We start from the raw sequence: 19081 nt of genomic DNA, 5'->3' as shown, positions 1-19081 counted from the left end.
TCGCCTGCAGTTGGCTTAACATATTTATCAGTGTTACAGCCGGCTGTCAATAAAACTGCCTCCGTCTGTCTGAGATGTGCTGTTAGTGCCAAAATAAAACCGAGTTTCTGTCAAATGAAACACTGCATTTAATTTCAGGTCAGAGGATTATTGAACAAACTGCTGCAGCAGGAAAAGGCACCTTACTCGAGTTATCCAGAGAGAGCTGAGGATGTTTTAAATAGCATAGGTTGGGAAAACAAAGTGTATAATTACAGTGCAGCTATACAGACAGGAGGAAAAGCTGGGCGAGGATAATAAGACCAAACAGAAGGAAGAGTTAAAGTGTTTCTTCCTCGTGGATTTTATTTTGTAATGAAATTCAGCTAACAGGGTGTGACTGATCGTCTGTGTCTGTGTTCACCCCGCCGGACACTGGTAACCTGTCCAGGTGTGCGCCGCCTCTCACAGCTATGAATGCTGGCACAGGCTCCACCGCTCACTGCGATTATTTTACCTGACGTAACCTGAAGCTCGTCACATTCAGTTCTTAGAAAGCAGCGCCGTGTGATGTAAGGTACCTCTGATAGATAGCAGGTATAATTCACTACAACGAACCCTTAAAATCATCGTGTCTTCAGGGCTGTGACTGTCAGAGATTCTCCTCAAAATATGACGACAATTTCTCCTTTCATTGCCAGGAAGAAAAATCTGGGATAATTAGTCATGAACCGCCTAAAATCTGAGGCTCCCTTCAAATTCTTTTCATCTCCTGGTGGCTCAATTAAGTCCTGTGACAGCAGCAACACCTTTCCCATGACTAATTTCCCGAACGCCTCGTGCTATTTCCTTTGAAATCTGACATCAAACACACTCAAGTATTCCTCAGGTGTTCATCACAACAGATCTATTCAGCTGTTATTCAGTTTTTCTGTGAGTCACTTCAAACAAATGAGATCCAGACCTGGGTTCATTCGGAATATCTTCTTAAGGACACGTAAAGAAAGTCACGTCAGATGTTTCATAATGCTCGGTCAGGTTTAGGAAACTGTTGGGTTAAACACTTATTCTGAGTCTGTAACTAACTGGGTTAACGAACCAAAGCAGAGACAATAAACCAGACTACTAATCCAAACTAACCCAAATTTAAGCTCAACTAAACCAACTTAAACTCATCTGAAACTAAATTAGTTATGCTACACCAAACCAAATTCCTATAACTGTAACCAAAGTAAACTAAATTAAACCCACATAAAGTTAAACCAGTAAATCAAAGTTATGTATGTAATTAATTATTATGAATCTAAATCTAATTAATCTGTATTTAAACCAACTAGTTTAAACTAAAAAAAACACAAAAAAACTTCAAGTAAACTTAAAATAAACGAAATAATCTGAATTTAAATGACGTTAATGTGCTGACATCAAAAGCTCTCAGTGAGTAAACATGTTTGTTTGTTTGTTTGTTTTCAGACTCTATGACGGTTCGGAGAGGAAAGAAGCTCAGCATCTCCATCCAGGAACACATGGCCATAGACGTTTGCCCCGGCCCCATCAGACCCATCCGCCAGATCTCCGCCTACTTCCCCCGCCTGTCCCCCACCTCCCCCACCCCCGTCTCCCCGAACCCCACCGTGTCCCCGCCGCCGTCCCTCAGCCCCGGCTCGGTGGCGTCTGGAATGGGCGGGTCTCACCTCCTGTCTCCTCTGTTGGCCCAGGGCAGGCCGGGCGGGGGCGGGTCCCTATCCCTGACCAGCAGCGTGGACACGTCGGTGGAGATCAACAGCGACGACAGCGACGACTGCAGTGAGCCTCGCTGTCGGCATGTGTCTGTGTGCGTGTGTCACCCATCTGTACACATCTGTTTAACGTCACCCTGAGGCTGCTGCTGCTTCCTGCACGCCGGTCCGTCTCAAGTCTGTTTTCATACATTTCATGAGGCTCAAAAATATCACACAGGAAGTGCTCGTGACTCGCCACTGTCACGGTCCCAGGGATCAGTCATGCTTTTGGGGTTCGGATTTGTTTTTACTCCTTGGTTATCAGAGTGATGACCAGGGGTGTACAGGCCACCGTTAGGCCTGTAACACAGTACAGAGGACTTTAAAAGACCATCACTGTGAGAGCCGTCAGTCTACAGTTACCCTTCATTCATTTATATTTTGCAGGAAAATGGCTTCAGAGATTTATTGAAAATGCAAACACAACACTATAGAACAAAACCTGCAATGAGTTTGAAAGTGAACATTTGCTTCATCCTCCAGCTCAGGCTGAGCTCTCTGTCGGCTCGGTGAGGATCTCCAGGGATATTCTCCAGGCTTCCTGAAGGACATTCAGAGCTCTTCTTTGGATGTTTCTTTTGTTCTGCTCTCTGTCAGGATGATCCCACTCATTGTTGCCCCTGTTGTTATTTTAATGAACACCAAAGCAGCTGAAACTCATGAACAACCCCTCTGCTACATACCTGACGTCTGCTACATACACCACAGACGTTTACCTGGTGGATGCACCGTAGTGCACATAAAGCAGGACGGAGAAACAGCAGGAGCGACCTCTGCAGTGACATCACAGCATGTTTTGGGTCTGTCAGATGGACTGAAATATTTTTTCCACGTCTCTTAAATCTCTTAATTCTCTCTCTGAAGAACAAATCTGGGGCTGAATTATTTCTCATCTTTTTTAATGAATCATGTTGTTTGTTGGAGGCTGAAAGCTGGCTTAGGACAAAACTAAAACAAATATTTTCATTGTGAATTTCCTTCAGACAACAGTGCTCAAGTCTCCTTTGGCTAATTTGCCAGAATCGCCTTTTATGGAGATGTCGATGTGAGTTTGGGATGAAAGGTCACAGATTCTGCAGAAACACCACGAAGGTCGCTCGGGGTAACTGAGGGGAGCTAAAACGCTGCAGCAGCTCCAATCTGATCATTTCATGTATTTAACCAGCAGCAACCCTAACAGCCGCTCCTCCACCGGTGCTCGTGGATACATAATTCATGTGTTTGCAGCTCACAGACTGCAGATGCTGAACGTTTTTGGGGAGGCAGGTAAAAGACGCGACCGCAGCCGAAACACGGTCCGTCCTTCAGAGATGGCTGAAATGTGACAAGGAGCGAGAGCGTGCCGATCGTCTCCTTCATCCTCTCCTTCATCCTCTCCTTCATCGCCGCTTCAGTTACAAAACGAGAATAAATTGTGATAAATGAGTCAGGCTGAATGCTCTCAGAGCTGCTGACATGTTTTCAAGCTCTGCTGTGATTCAGAAAGCAAAGACTAATTAGAGGTTTTTACCATTTTTATCCCCTCATTAACATATATTTGTTTTGCAGTCACCACTTGATGATTTTTTTGTGCTTTTTAATAACGAGGCGTCAGATTCATCAGCGCGGGGAAAGCCTGAGGGAGGAGCGGAGCGCCGACGTTTGACAGGCCGTCTCCTCGAACTGAAACTCCAGGCTTTGATCAAACATAAAAGAAACTCTGGCTAACAAAGAACGTCTTCACAGGGGCGCTCCTTTGTGCACGCGTGATCCCTGCAGCCTCGGTGCTGCAGAGCGATGATTCCTGCGCAGGACGGTCACAGGGCGTTTTGAGGTTTTGCTGACATGTTTCAGCCGTCTCTGCCTCGGGCTGCTGTAAGTCAGTGTAGGTGGGTGGAAACAGGCTCGGAGTCTTTTTTATTTGTACTCAGTGTTCAGGACTGCAGTGGATTCAGCAGAGAGAGGACGACTATAGGATCGACTCAAAAAAGTTCCCCCAACAGTCAGAAGCAGTGATTTAAGTTTCTGAGGACAACTTCTGATCTTTTACTTACAGGAAAAAAGCCAAAAGACTCAAATACAGAAACTGAAGCCTGCTTCTGCTTCGAGATACTAAAAGACATACAGACGTCAAATACAGCATCTTTGTTATAACACAACTACGCTGCCTTACAAGATACAGAGTCGGTGCTATGAGATGCAAAGTTACCTGGATGTGATAGCGAGTCATGTCTTTGGGATACAGAGTGAGCTATCACTGATACAAACATGACCTTATGGGATATAAAGTCATCATTAACTGTTCTGAAAATGTGTCTCATAGTGTTGAGATACTGAGTCTCTGAGTTTTACTCTCATGCAGGACAGACGTTATCACTAAACCAACAGGCTTCCATGTCTGTCTCATGCTGGATGCCAGTTGGTTTTCCCGCCTTTTTCTGCACCAACTGTGTGCAGTTAGCTAAGCTAATTAGTTAGCAACATCATCTTTGTACTGAAGATGTAATCCAGCCTCTGAGGGATTTACTCAAGCTCGGATTCAAAATTAGCTTCTCTCGTGTTTTCCTAGTTTATAGTTTTAAATAAGAACATTTTTTTTTGAATATTTTGCTTCTAGAAGTGTTCGCTACGTTGATCTGTGTATAAGTACTATCTGCTAATGAAATATTTGGGACTTTTGATTCACAGGCAGCACAATGGTTAGCAGTGTGGCCTCACCGCAAGAAGGTCCTGAGTTCAATTCCACCATCTGGGCGGGGTCTTTCTGTGTGAAGTTTGTATGTGGGTTCTGTCCGGGTATTCCGGCTTCCTCCCACAATCCAAACACATGCAGTTAGTGGGGATAGGTTAATTGTGTGAATGGTTGTCCATGTGTTAGCGACAGACTGGCGACCTGTCCATAGGCTCCACTCTTCCGCGACCCTGAAAAGGATAAGAGTGGAAAAGAATGGATGGATATTCAACTCAATACTTTATTGTCCCACAGGGGGAAATTAGTTTAGCAGCAAAGGCAAGACAGTTATTTAGATTATTTTCCATTAAGGAGACGAGTCGCAGTCGGGATGAAAGAATCCTGCAGTGTTTTGGTCTTCCTCACAGGTAAAACGACAGCCAGAGGGCAACGAGTCAAACTGAACACGAGCCTTCTTCAGCATGTGCTTGTTATAAATGGCCAAAAGTCCATCTTGGCAGTTTATACCAAAAGTCCCAACTGATTCTTGTTCTTCAGAGTCATGTTACCAAACCAAGCAGTGATACAGATTCAATAAAACTTCTGTAAAACAAGGACAGAATCTCAGATGAGACATTAAAAGATCTCATTTTCCTTAAAAAGAACTTTTTTGCATGAAGCTGAATCACAGGCTCACACTCAGTATCTTTAATGACAGCAGGTGATGAGCTTTAAGAAGACTTCCCAAAATCAATAATCACGTCTTTTCTTTTTGAGGCCTTTAATGAGACGAAAGACTCATCACAACAACCCACAAAGTCCTCTACAACCTGCTCGTGGCCTGAAACGTTCCTGATCACTGTGTGTTGGGAGTTTACCTGATTACCTGAATTGAAACTGTGTAAAACTAAAACATTTTCATCAAAAGACTGAAATGAAATGAATACCATGAGTCAAAATCACGCCTTTGTGTTTGATTGTCTTTTTCTTTGTGTTACCGTGACTCCCAGCTCATCCTGTGGCCTCTGCAGTCATTTTCATGTCTTTCTGTCATGTGAACATTAAAATGTTCAGTCACAGCATCCGGCCCTGAGCCAGGAGGTTCACTCGGTGAAGAAGAAAAACCAGGATGTGGCAGAGGCCGCTCTGGTTCACCGTGCAGCAGAATAACGTAGCCGTTAGTACGCTACACACAGCAGCTCAGAGTTTAGCGTATGAGTGCAGTTAGTTATGTAAGCATTGATGTGTTAGTGTGAATCATACGTGTTATCTGAGCGAGCATGTGTGCCCTGTTACACGTGCACGGCTGTGAATGTTTGCTCTTCTTTGTAGGAAGACTTTCACGCATACATGTGACGCGCTCCGAGTCACGGGCACGTGCGCTCTCCTCCAAATTGGATTTCCATCTTCTGATTGCATGACATGCCTGACATGTTTCTCTGTTCTCTTGCATGCTTTCAATTAAATCCAACAGTTTTGATCTCTTGTGCTTGTTGATGTGAGGCTTGTAATCATGTTTTCTCTCATGAGTCATGGATGTTGTCTGTTTCCTCCCTCTGCCTGCGATGATTCCCCAGCTGCTCTGGGAACGCTGGAGTTCGAGCTGAAGTACGAGCAGAGCTCCAACAAGCTGCACTGCACCGTGATCCGGGCCAAGGTGAGGACGCTCTGCAGACACGGACACAATCGTCTTCTGTGTTCTAGTTTCTCTGATATCAGGGTCAGCCTGAAACCGATCAGCTGATTTTAGCTTCAGTATATTTCATAAACCTTCATATCAGGAATGAAAGACACGTTGAAGGAGGAGTATCCCAGGATTTTAAAGAAAAATCCGCCCCGGGCCCTTCACGTGAAATTCACTTTGTTTAGGGTTTTTTTTAAAGACAAGTTATAATCCATGCAGACGCTGACAATAAGAGTAATAATGATAATAATAATGATAATAATAATATATGAGAAAGTTGCATAAAGCAGATCAAACACAGGAAACTATGTTATATAATTAAAGTCTGCCCTCAGCTGTGGATTTTCACCACTCATCATAAATTAAATCTGCTCTAGTTTCATGAACCGCTACGAATTAGATTCCCTCCACAGAGTGAAGAATAATGAAGGCTGTGCTGTCAAAGATAAATATAAGCTCTAATAGTATTTCTGTGGAAATTCAGATTTATTGAGCTACTTGGACCTGTGGGTCTGCTGCACAGATTGTGATTTGGTCAGTAAATTTCACTCACACACGTTTATTCGTCTGGATGCTGCTGCTGAGGAGCGAGAGTAATCTCTGATTATGGATCTGAGGAAGCTGCAGGAAAACGATGCGTCTGCGTGCAGCTCAGCTCGTCGTTGACCCGGTAACACGCAGCAGGTGTTAGGAGTCAGGAGGAGGTGAGATACGAGGCAGCCGAGCCTCGGGCTGCTGCCGGAGACCCGTGTTTGGTGTGAAGAGCAGGTGTGTGATGGGCATGCCGCGTGCTATATCCAGCAAATAGTCACATCCACCCAGCCTGAAACATATGACATTTTCAGCTGTTTTACATCAGGATGCATTTGGTTTTACCTCAAAGTGTGATTACGGAAAACAAGAAAAATGTAATTCGTCCCTTTGAAAACTGTTCCTCAGTTTGCATATCTGACATTTTGTTTGAATATCAGCACCGATACACATCAATACAAACATCAGACTAACAGACTAAAATTTTCTCCCTTGGAAAAACGTACTACACCGCTGGCATCAGTTACACGCGTCGCCCACTTTAACCAAAATACCTCCTTGTAGGCGTTTTGCATAATTGTCCAGCAGTGTCTGACATCGGCTCGTTGAAATCTTTGACCAGTCTTCTTTTTAAAATTCCTTCAGCTGCAAAATGTTTGAAGGTTTTTCTCCATCACACCACGTAGGATTCATTCCTGGCTTTCACACCATTTCCTCTTTTTGAGCCGTTCCTTGGTGGAGTTATTTGAGCACCACAGACATTCATCCGGGCGGACATGCGTGCTCGGAGGAGCATCTCACAGCTCACTTTGAATGTTCACAGATATTACAAAAGAATAGGAGGCGACTCTGTCGGATACAAAAAGGTTCCTGGTTGTGTAGAAGTCACATGACTTCCTCTGTGACCTCAGTAAACACTCTCCTGATGGGTTTATGGGCTCGGTCACAAGTCTGAAGTCTTACTCAATAAAACATTGAATGCATTTTGTAAATTATGGTCATTCTCAGAGTGTGAGAGGAGGATCATCCAGCTCACTGTCTAACGGGTCAGTGTTTCAATCACAATCACTACGAGCATATGGTACTCTTGATTTCACACATCTTACACCAAGATGGTGATTTCAAACTCTCGGCTTGAGACGTCATGAAGAGAGCTGAAGGTGAAAGGAACGCTCTCCATTACGTTCCCACCCTCAACACGAGCCCACGGAGATGGAGCAAACTTATCTGCGTTCAGCTTGTGGCAGAAGATGGAAAAAATCAGAAATGTTTATTATAACTCGATGATTGATCATTTGAAAATCATCTGTAGCTGAAAGACCTACTTCCACTTATCTGAAGGTGTCTACTCATCCCTGAGGCAGTGAAACAAACCCACCCAGAACATTTCCACCACTGGGCTTCACAGATGGTCTGAGGTTCTCTTCCTGATAACTACTGTGCTTAGTGTGGTCAAACAACTCCATCCAACAGCTCCACCTTTCATCCATGTATCCAGAGCGGGGTGTTCCTAAAGATCTGACAGCTGCTTCATGCTGCTAATCAGCTTAAATCTGCACCACCTTTTTCAGAATGCAGATGGACCAACAGCAGATCCGTGAGGATATTGTGGAGTTACTGCAGACGTCTTTTTGGATCGTTCTGTTCGTGGGTTGAATTTGCTGCTGCAGCCAGTCCCAGCAGTGAACTCTTACTCTGGATTAGGGTGCGTACGTCCCAGCAGAAGGTTTTTGGTGCTGATTTTACTGAAACATCAACAACTATCAGCATTACGGGCTGAAGAACCAAAATCTGCAGTTCCTCTAATGTCCATATAATATCTAGAGGCTCCAACACTTTATAGCCTGTCTATATTAAGGCTTAATGTTTGCATTATTAGGGGCGTGGCCACTGTAGCTGACACAGGTGGCTGCAGCTGCTAGCTGTCTGCTAGCTTTACCTGAGCTGGACCTCCAGACTGTGTTTGTGCTGTTGGAGCCTTCAAATTATAATAATGACATTTTTTGACCCGTAATATGGCAGCTGTGAGGTTACTGTACTAACAGTTCAGGAAGCCTGAGCTCCAGGTGTGCTGAGTGGAATTCCAGTATTTTAATTGCATGTTACTGGGAATAACACTCCACCCTCTTTGAGGCTTTAAAAAGTGGGATTTGCAAACCACAGTAGGCTGTGGAGTCCAGGAAGTGACGGGTCGGTGTTTGATGCCTTCAGCCATCAACAAAAAAATATCTATGAAGTTTTAGGTGTTTATAAAAAGTGGATCTAAAGAGTTATTTTGAGTGAGGAGAGAAATGAAAGGTTATTTCTGGCTGTCTCAGAGAACCTCTGCGTGGCGTCTCCCAGCATCATCATTACAGACACAAATATGATGGAGACGTGTTTGTCCCTCGGTGTTTGCTGTCGCCGTGCGCGCACTGCTGAGGCTGTTCAGCATTGCTAACCTGCACAAACACAGCATATATTAAAGACATTTCTCCTCCCTGCATGTTGGTGTGTGCTGCATGCAGCCGCTGTCTCAGTGTGCATGCACAGATCCAGTCACAGTTACAGTCAGTGTGGGGAGCTGAACCTGCTCTGACTGCAGCCCGTCGTCTCTTTACAGCCTCCATTTGTCTCCCTCTTGTTGTTTGTGACACTTAAATTGGACTCTGCTGTGACAGCTTGATCTGAATTATGGCACAGTCGCTTCATCTCCTGCCTTTACCTTGTTTATCTGTCCAGAGACCGTTTGTTTGAAGCAGGTTTATTTGTCCCCTCAGGCTGCTGGCTTTATATTTCACGGTGAGAATAAACTCTTCGTTCTCATTAAATAAACAACACCAAAGTGTTTGTATTTCACAAAAAGCTTTTCATTAGTCACACCAAAGTTAGCTTCAAAGAACCAGAAATGGATTTCAGCAAATTCAAAATATTAACACAAAAGAACAAACTGCATTTTTTCAGCTCAGCTCTCAGCCTGTGTTACACATGAGGACACAGTTATGAATGCACCTTCCACAAACTGTTTCCCCAGACAAATTTCCAAACATCCCAGTTTTATTTTGGATTCGTTTATAATTTCACTTTGCAACAAAAACCAAAAGCTACTAGGCTCAAATGGTCGTCCTTTGTGCTAAGAGCTGCAGCGGTTGCAGCCTCACACACGTCTCCTGACCAATCTCGGCTCATTCTTCTGAGGAGCATCTCTGAAGCTCCTCAGGTTCGATGGTGTTTTCACCATCGGTGGGGCTGAAGCCCGTCAGTAACCTTCACTTTGGTCTTCTGGAGGTCATTCTTCACCACGAGACCAACGTGATGACCAAACGCGTGTTTCTGGTTGTTGTCGTGCTGGAAGGCAAAGCCATGACTCTGACTGCTTGAGGTTTTCTTTCAAAACTTCCAGCTCTCATGTGGAAAAACCTCCCACCGGCATGAGAAAGATAACGGCTGTTTGTTTATATGAACTCTTTCATTTTTTAGTTGAGCTGGAAGTTTCACGTCTGCAACACGCATACGTTTGAAGGTTCACGGCGGCACCGTGTGATGCCTGAACCCGAGTGCTTCCACTGCTTAAACCTGAGTAGTTTTTAGTGCCTAAATCTAACAGGGGATGTTTAATGGCTTCCTGTAAAAACCCAACAAATAAAAAGGAAATGATAGAGTAAAAAGATCACAAAATCCCACAGATTCAGCTTTATTTAATGTAAGCAGAAAGCTAACTTTAGGTCATAATGAACTACAGTCGAATTTTGAAAACAAAATAACACAATTAACACAAATGAAAAGAATCCTGCAGAATTCGTCCCATTACTGAATCACACTTTGAGCTCCACAGCTGGTGACATAAAGTTGTTGGAGCTCAAAGCTTTGTGTCCTGAAGCTGCAAAGTCTTCAGATTTTAAGGAAGCGGAGATCAGCACGAGCCGCTTCGAGCACAGAGGCAAAGCTCGGTGTGCGTTTGTGAAAGCTGCTGATAGTCCTCTCCTTCCCTCTGAGATCACCGTGACACTGATGCAGTCGACGCTGCTCTCACTCTGCAGTGCAACACTAATAGAAACACATGTGAGAATGAAATTGCTTTATTTTGTGAGGGATGGGAGATAATCTGAGCACCTGCTGTATCCTTTGTTTCCTCTGCTGTTTTCTTAATTTGAGTACCTACTTGAATGTCAATGATTTCCCTCCTGGCATCGACTCATTTCTGTAGCAGATGAAGGAGCAGTTTCAGATTCGAGCAGGTGGATTAACTCAGGGCTCCCTGCTGTGCGCATACATTTCTGCAGGAACGAGGGAAAGCTGAGATTTTTTAACACCTTTAACATCAGCAAATAAAAGACATGCCTGGTAACCGCTGCCAGAAACGTTCAGCAGAATAATCCTCTGATTCTAAGGTTAAATATTTGATAGAAACATTAAGAAGCAGCTTTTTGTGTTGGCAGTGAATCCGACATTATTCAAACAGTCACAGATGAAGCACAATCCAGCTCTGACCCAATGGGGCCGTGGACACGGGACCTCTGAAGGTGGCAGCGAGTATGGGCAGAAATCTGTGCCATCAGAAACTGAATTTGAATAAGTTAAATTTGAATTTGAATTGTAACTTGAATAAAAGCTTTTGAAAACTGAATTTGAATTAGTCTCATTTGAAATTGAATTTATGGTTTGAAAATGAATTGATTTGCTTTGAAACTGCATTTTATCCTTTAAAAATTCAGCTCTCGAATAATTTCAGATTCACTTCTCACCATTCAGTTTCAGTTCTACAATTCAGTTTTTTGGGACTTACATCCGGTTCCGGTTCAAGCGCAGATTAATAGAACTACAGACTGATAGCGTTACTGATGGAATCTACAGCGTCTTGAGCTGAATTAAGACTTCAGAAGTCATTCGTCATGTCGAATGACCAGCGGATAAACTCTCAGGTTGGTAATAAATGTATTACATGTATAAGAACAAGCGTCATGTTAACAATTGATAGCCGTACAGTAACTTTTATGCTTATTGTAGCTGGTAGCTAAAAACGCTAATTTAGCCTAGTTTGCCCTGGATTCAGCTTTGACAAACAAATATGATCGACTGTTTCTAGTAGAATTCCAAAGTTGTCATCTTGTACCCTGTCAGAGCCCTGTATGCTTGCAGAGACCCCTACAGTAGGGAAACATGCAAAACGCTGTCCAAACCTTTGTATTTGAGCTTTATTTATGTCTTACACAGCATCCCAACTCTTTAGCTAACTTAATAACTTTAGCTAAAGTGAATAGTTAGTCTAATTCATTAGTGCAGCATTACTGGATCACCTCTGTTTGAAGTGATATAATATGATATACAACTATCACTGAAACAGCAAACTTTGTAAACAAACAACACTTCTCATTCTCTAAACGTTTGGCCACAGCTGTAGATTACACTATTAGTGCTTGTTCACTCTTGACAATAATTACATTTCTAAATTCTCTTTGTGCATTTACAGGTAAACAATATCTAATATTTTATCTAAATGACTGCTTTGTCTTTGAAAAGGTGAAGAGCCTGAGGCCGGTGACACTCCAGTTCTACTCTAAGTACATCCTTACGGTGGCTCACAGGACAAGGCGACATTCCTGTCCTGTCAGGAGAGAAGAGAAACTTCAGAGTCTTCATGCAGTTCAACCACACCTGTCATATGGAATATGACAGGGGTCTCAAACTCCAGTCCTCGAGGGCCAGTTTCATGCAACTTTTCCATGCCCTTGATAACTGGAGTTTGAGACCCCTGCCGTATGGTGTTCATGCAGTTTTCTACCCCACAGTTACAGCATGTCTGACTGCCTGTTCAGCATATGCAAAAATATATGATGAGTTTAAGCATGTGATGACAAAGGCCTTCCATTATGGTGTTTGTCATCACATGTCACAGACATCTGGATGATCATTTGGAATAAACAAAAAACTAAAAACTTGTTACTTCATCTTTTATCTTTATTATTATTATTGTTCTTATTTTACATTTTTCATTGTTAGGCATTAGGTTTATTTACAGTAGTCCTTTCCAACTTCTTTCCCTCTTCCATGTTACTGTGTCAACTTGTCAGCATCTATTTGGGGTTGGGAGTGGAACAGAAAGTAAGGAAATCCAAAGTGCCATTAAAACCAGGAGAGGTTCTTATATTTCAGAAGAAGGGATTAATTCAAAAGAAATGACCTCAATGCCATATTTTATTTAGGAACCCTAGAGAGCACTTTGCAAAATAACACATTCTTATAATTTCACCCTCAGATGAGCCAAACTACGACTGTCAGGGAAGGTGATGTAGGTACAGAGCATGTGAGAGTGGTTAAGTTAATGTCTCTTGTCTAGATGAAGGCACAGGAGGGATCAATGGCACGGCGTAGAGATTCAGTATCTTCAGTCTTCAGTGGACACTCCATTTCTGGCACAAAACACCTGTAAAAGACGGTCGATTTAGGAGGTGACCCGACAACTTCAGCCTGTCAAACATAGCAATGGAGCAGTATGTTTAAAAAAACCCCAACTAATTAAGCATGCACTCAGTACCCTAAGAATTATTATGATAGTTAAACACAGTGATAGTCACATATCATATCACTTCAAACAGAGGTGATCCAGTAATGCTGCACTAATGAATTAGACTAACTATTCACTTTAGCTAAGGTTATTAAGTTAGCTAAAGAGTTGGGATGCTGTGTAAGACATAAATAAAGCTCAAATACAAAGGTTTGGACACTGTTTTGCATGTTTCCCTACTGTAGGGGTCTCTGCAAGCATACAGGGCTCTGAGAGGGTACAAGATGACAACTTTGGAATCCTACTAGAAACAGTCGATCATATTTGTTTGTCAAAGCTGAATCCAGGGCAAACTAGGCTAAATTAGCGTTTTTAGCTAACAGCTACAATAAGCATAAAAGTTACTGTACGGCTATCAATTGTTAACATGACGCTTGTTCTTATACATGTAATACATTTATTACCAACCTGAGAGTTTATCCGCTGGTCATTCGACATGACGAATGACTTCTGAAGTCTTAATTCAGCTCAAGACGCTGTAGATTCCCGTCAGTAACACTTTCGGTCCGCTAGTAAAACGTAGTTCTATTAATCTGCGCTCGATTACTCTTGAACCGGAACCGGATGTAAGTCCCAAAAAACTGAATTTTGGAACTGAAACTGAAATTATTCGAGAGCTGAATTTTTAAAGTATAAAATGCAGTTTCAAAGCAAAGCAATTCATTTTCTTTTTTCTTTTTTTTAATTTTTTTTTATTTTTAAACAACATATAAGAGCACAAATAACCCAAAATAATCAAATAATCAAAAATAAACAAACGGGTGTACCATCTAGTGTGTATACACACTATACTTAGTCATACATACACATACCTACATACATGTGTATTAAGCCTATACACTCATACATAGTGACATATACATATATACACATAACCATTCAGAAATATGGCATACATAATTACAGAGATTCAAACAAAATCGGGTCTCCTTGACAAAATGTAATGTTTCCATTTATCCCAAATATCATTAAATATGTCATATTGGAGTCTATTAATGAAAGTAATTCTTTCCATTTTAAACATCCCATAAACAATCTCATACCAATCATTAAGTGATGGAATTTTCACACTAAGCCATTTCTTGGTAATAGTCTTACGGGCAGCCAGACTCAGAATACCATACAACAGCTTGGACGTTTTATCTACATTCACTGAGTATAAATATCCAAACAAAAGTTCATCCCAATTAAAGGGAAGTTGCATGCTAAAATGATCTGTAACTCAGAATGAATCGATACCCAAAAGTGTTGATCAATGGGCATGACCAAAACAAGTGGAAATGTTTTATTCCTTGGGCCCCACATTTTCTCCAACAGCTAGAGTGAATAGAATAATGTTTACTTTGTGCAGGGGTAATAAAAACCTACAGAGACTCTTCCAACCAAAACATCTCCATATATTAGAACTAGAAATTCTCCACTGAAAAGCACACTGCTGATACCAAATATCATTTGAAATTGCTGTATTCGTTTCCCTTTCCCATTTTTTTTTTAATGTAGGCAGTATTCCACTTCTTAACCTCTTGTATACCCTTATACAATCTAGAAATCACCTTGAGGCCAGGATCTGCCTGGTAAGCCTTGACAAATATATTCAAAACAGGAAGAAAGAAAAGATCTGTTCTTTTGGGTATATAGTTATGTATGTGATGCCTAATTTGGAGAAACCTAAAAAATCCGTTTTGCTTAACTGGTATTGATCTTTTAGTGATTGGAAGTCCCTAAAATTCCCTTATCATAAAACATACAATATGCCATTAAGCCTTGTCCTGCCCATTTTTATATCTTGCATCTAACTTATTGGGTAAAAGTCAAGATCATAAGCGCACCATCTTAAAATCCTGGCCTCTTCATTCCAATCGTTCTTATTAAGAAATTGTGACCAAAGTTTTAAAGGCAAGTTAATCCATTGGTTTCCTTGATTAATTTGTTTTTAATAAGTCTCACATCTCCTAAGCTTGCCTGAATTGGAAAATCTTTTAAGGCCTCTGTTTCTGTTTCTATTTCTTTCCATCTCGCTTGGTAGTCTACATTACACCAACACACTAATATCCTAAATTGAGCTGAAATATAATAATCTTTCAAACATGGGAACCCCAACCCCCTTTATCTTTAGCCAACTGGATAGTTTGGTACTTAATCCGTGGTTTTTCCCCTGCCATATGAACCTAGAGATTGTTTTGTCCCATTCCTGAAATTGTTTATCAGTTATTTCAACTGGGAGTGTTTGGAACAGATAAAGCATCCTGGGCAAAATATTCATTTTAATTGTATCAATACGTGATTCAAAATTTAAAAATGGTAATAAGTTCCATCTTTTAATATCCTCATTTATTTTATAACACAAAGGATTAAAGTTTGCATTATATAACTTAGAGAGATCTTTAGTAATATTTACTCCAAGATACTTCATCCACTCCGACTCCCAGTTCAAATTGACCTTAGACTTAATTTCCTGATTTGGCTTATAATTAAAAGTTAATATCTGAGTCTTCAGTATATTTAATTTATAACCTGATAGTGAGCCAAAGGTCTCCAGAAGTGATAGCAGCTTGGGGAAAGTAATGTTCGGTTTGTCAAGTAAATCAAAATATCATCAGCAAACAAGGAAATCTTATGCTCTCGACCCATGATCTTGACACCAGTAATATTATTTCTTTGTATAACACTTTGACTCAGGGCCTCTATAAGAGCAAAGAGTGAGGGACTTAAGGGACAACCCTGACGTGTCCCTCTCTGTAAATTAAAAACATTAGAGAGTGCCCGTTAACTTTAATTCTTGCCCTTGGTGATTTATATAGTGCTTGAATAATCCTGATAAACGATTGATGAAATCCAAACTTGCCCATGACTTTATATAAAATTCCCAATTAACCCGATCGAAAGCCTTTTCAGCATCTAAGCTCATAAGAACCATCGAATTTTATTTTTCCAACATAATCAATAACATGTAATGTTCGTGAACATTATCCTGCGTTTGTCTCTGCTTAATAAAACCAGTCTGATCCAAGCTAATTATCTGAGCAAGAATATTTTCAATTCTTTTGGCAAGGATATATGTGAATATCTTATAGTCCTGGTTAAGAACACTAATAGGGCGGTAATTTCCACAATCAAGCCTGTCCTTTCCTTCTTTAGCTATTAAGGAAATAGAAGCCTCATTCCAAGATGGGGAATTACTCCCGTCTTTAAAATATAATTGAATGATGTTCTCATCAAGGGAATCAATAACTCTTTCATTTCCTTATACCAATCTGATGGGAATCCATCCGGGCCTGGGGATTTATTAGGTTTTAATTTTGAAATAGCTTTTTAATTTCAATTTCAGATATGTCCTTAATTAAGGTTATATTCTGGTTTTCATTCAGCTTTGGTAAGCAAAGTGAATCCAAGAAAGATATCATTCCTGTAACATCCACTCTAGGTTGTGTGTATAGTTCTTTATAAAATTTTAGAAAAGCTAACTGAATGTCTTCCAATTTATACACAATGTTATTTGTTTGAGGGTCCTTTATTTTATATATTGTATTTTCTGATTGTTGTTTTTTTTTTAATTTATAGGCCAGTAATTTTGCGGATTTACCTCCTACCTCATAATATCTTTGTTGTAAAAAGCCATGTTTTTTTGTATTTCACTTGAGAAGATTTCATCAATTTCATTTTTCTTCTTTTGTATTTCTAATTTCAGATTTATATCTGCTCTTATTTTATGGGCATCTTCAAGATATTGTAGTTGTGTCTGGAGTTTTCTTATATGCTCATTTCTCTTCTTTTTAAATTAGTACTGTAGCCTATAAGTTTTCCTCGTATAACCGCTTTTAGGGCATCCCATAAAATACTCGGAGAGACTTCTTCATTGTCATTTTCCGCTACGTAATCTATTATATCTTGGCTAATTTGCTCTTTCAACGGACATAGAGTACTTGTATTTAATTTCCAAGATGTAGCTCTTCTTTCATGTCCAAGCACTACTTCCAGATACAGTGGGGCATGATCCGATAAATCCATCACTCCTATCCTGCAATTGACCACACTGTTAAAGTCTTTTTGAAACATAAAGAAATAATCCAATCTAGAATAAAATGAATGTGGGTGAGAAAAAAAAGGTATAGTCCTTCTTGATGGGGTTTAATTCTCTCCATACATCTATAAGCCCTAAATCCTTTAAAATTAATTTAATATTTTTGGTTATTTTATTTAATCCCGGGCGTGTGGGTTTGATGAGTCCAAAGACGGATTAAGTCGAACATTCCAATCCCCTCCCAAAATTAGAGTACCTTGTGCTTCTACCACTATCATTTCAAAAACCTGTTTAAAAATTTTTTAACTCAGATCCTGGGGAGCATATACATTTATAAGAGTAGTCAGTGTACCCTCCAGATACCCTTAACTAACACAAACCTCCCTCCTTATCACCGATTTCTTGAGCAGCATTCAAAATTTAACCTTCTCGAAATTAAAATTACCACACCTCTTTTGAACTCTGAAGGCAGGAAGAAGAATACTGGTTAAATTTCCATTTCTTTAGTTTTCATGCTCAAACTTCGATAGGTGAGATTCCTGTAGAAAAGCAACTTCTATTCCTTCTCTTTTTATTTTTGACATAATTTTACTTCTTTTAATATGACTCCCCAAGCCATTTACATTAAATGACACTATTTTAGTTACCTTACAAGGCATTATTGTACGACCTTATATGATTTTTATCTCTGCACATAGCCAAAAATCGAAAAGTACACCCGATGAAAAGAAAAAAAAAAAAAAACACACACACACAGCACATTATCGAAAAAAATATTATACAACAAAAACATACAATCATGTTGACTTCAAAAACATAAACACTATATTAGCTGTAATTGGTGAGGAAAAAGCTCTTCTGTCCACTTGTGGAAGAGTGCCCTCTTGGCACACAGGCCGGAAGCCCAGTGGTCTGCAGGGTCCAGCTTACTATGCATATAAATGACCCGGCCTTAATGTACTTTCATATGCCCTCTTTATAGAGTTATCTAATTATATAACAAAAACATCTTTATCAAAGTAATGTTCGTATTCTCAGCTCATCTTAAGTCTCAATACTCTTGAGTTTACCTCTAGTATGATGCTCCGTCACATACATGTTGGTTATCCACTGTCATCTTGGTGCCTAAATACCTGGAGGCGCTCCTTGAAACCCTGCTTTAGGATCGTGTTTCCGCGTTTCTTCTTCGTACTTGTTTGCCAAGTCTGCTGTTTTATTTGATCCAAAAGTGTGTCCCTGTCTTTCACAACGTCTACCGATAATCCTCTCTTCACCATGTCGATAGTCGCTTCATGCGCCGTGTTGTACGTCGCAGTACCTTCTCTGTAGCACACTTAGCTTGGCCGGAAAGGCGTCTGGAAGCGAATGTTATTCTCTTTAAGCACCTTCTTCGCTGCCGCATATTCTTTTCTTCTTCGTTGTATCTCCGGGGCATAATCATTGTCCACATATATCCTAGAATCCTTAAAGTCAAAACCCCTAGCCTGCCAGGCCTTCTTGATAAGGTCTTCTTTGATAAGATAGCTTGCGAGTTTAACAACAATTGAGCGTGGAGGGGCACCTTCCGGGGGTTTCTTAGCACCGGCTCGGTGTGCTCTTTCGATTCCCAACGTGGTGGGAGGAGAGAGACACATTGTCTTTTCAAACAAAACCTCTATAAAGTTGGCAAAGGATGGGAATCTATCCTCTTCCCCTTCCTTCACGCCGTATATTCTAAGATTCTTGCGACGTGACCGTCCCTCTAAATCCAGAAGCTTTGTTTCGCATCGCAGCTGAAGATTTGCCATTTCAATTAACAGCTCCTCCGAAGCCTGAATTCGAGTCTCCACTACATCTAAGCGTCCCTCTGCTTCATCGAGTCTTTTACCAATGCCGTCGACATTCTCCCTTA

The 19081-nt window shown here is 40.9% G+C and overlaps 1 protein-coding gene across 1 annotated transcript in view; it reads left to right on the top strand.

Annotated features, from left to right (window-relative positions):
- Positions 1-1457: 1457 nt before the first annotated feature.
- Positions 1458-19081, top strand: part of doc2a (double C2-like domains, alpha) — a 50759-nt gene continuing 33135 nt past the window's right edge. Inside the window, exons 1-2 of the mRNA XM_031737703.2 lie at positions 1458-1785; positions 5988-6067. Of these exons, the coding sequence (XP_031593563.2) occupies positions 1458-1785; positions 5988-6067 (408 nt within the window). The remainder of the gene's footprint in view (positions 1786-5987; positions 6068-19081) is intronic.

Source organism: Oreochromis aureus, linkage group 4, assembly GCF_013358895.1.
Source record: "Oreochromis aureus strain Israel breed Guangdong linkage group 4, ZZ_aureus, whole genome shotgun sequence".
NCBI lineage: Eukaryota > Metazoa > Chordata > Actinopteri > Cichliformes > Cichlidae > Oreochromis > Oreochromis aureus.
The sequence above is the reverse complement of the archived record's forward strand: the minus strand, read 5'-3'. Positions and strand labels throughout refer to the sequence as shown.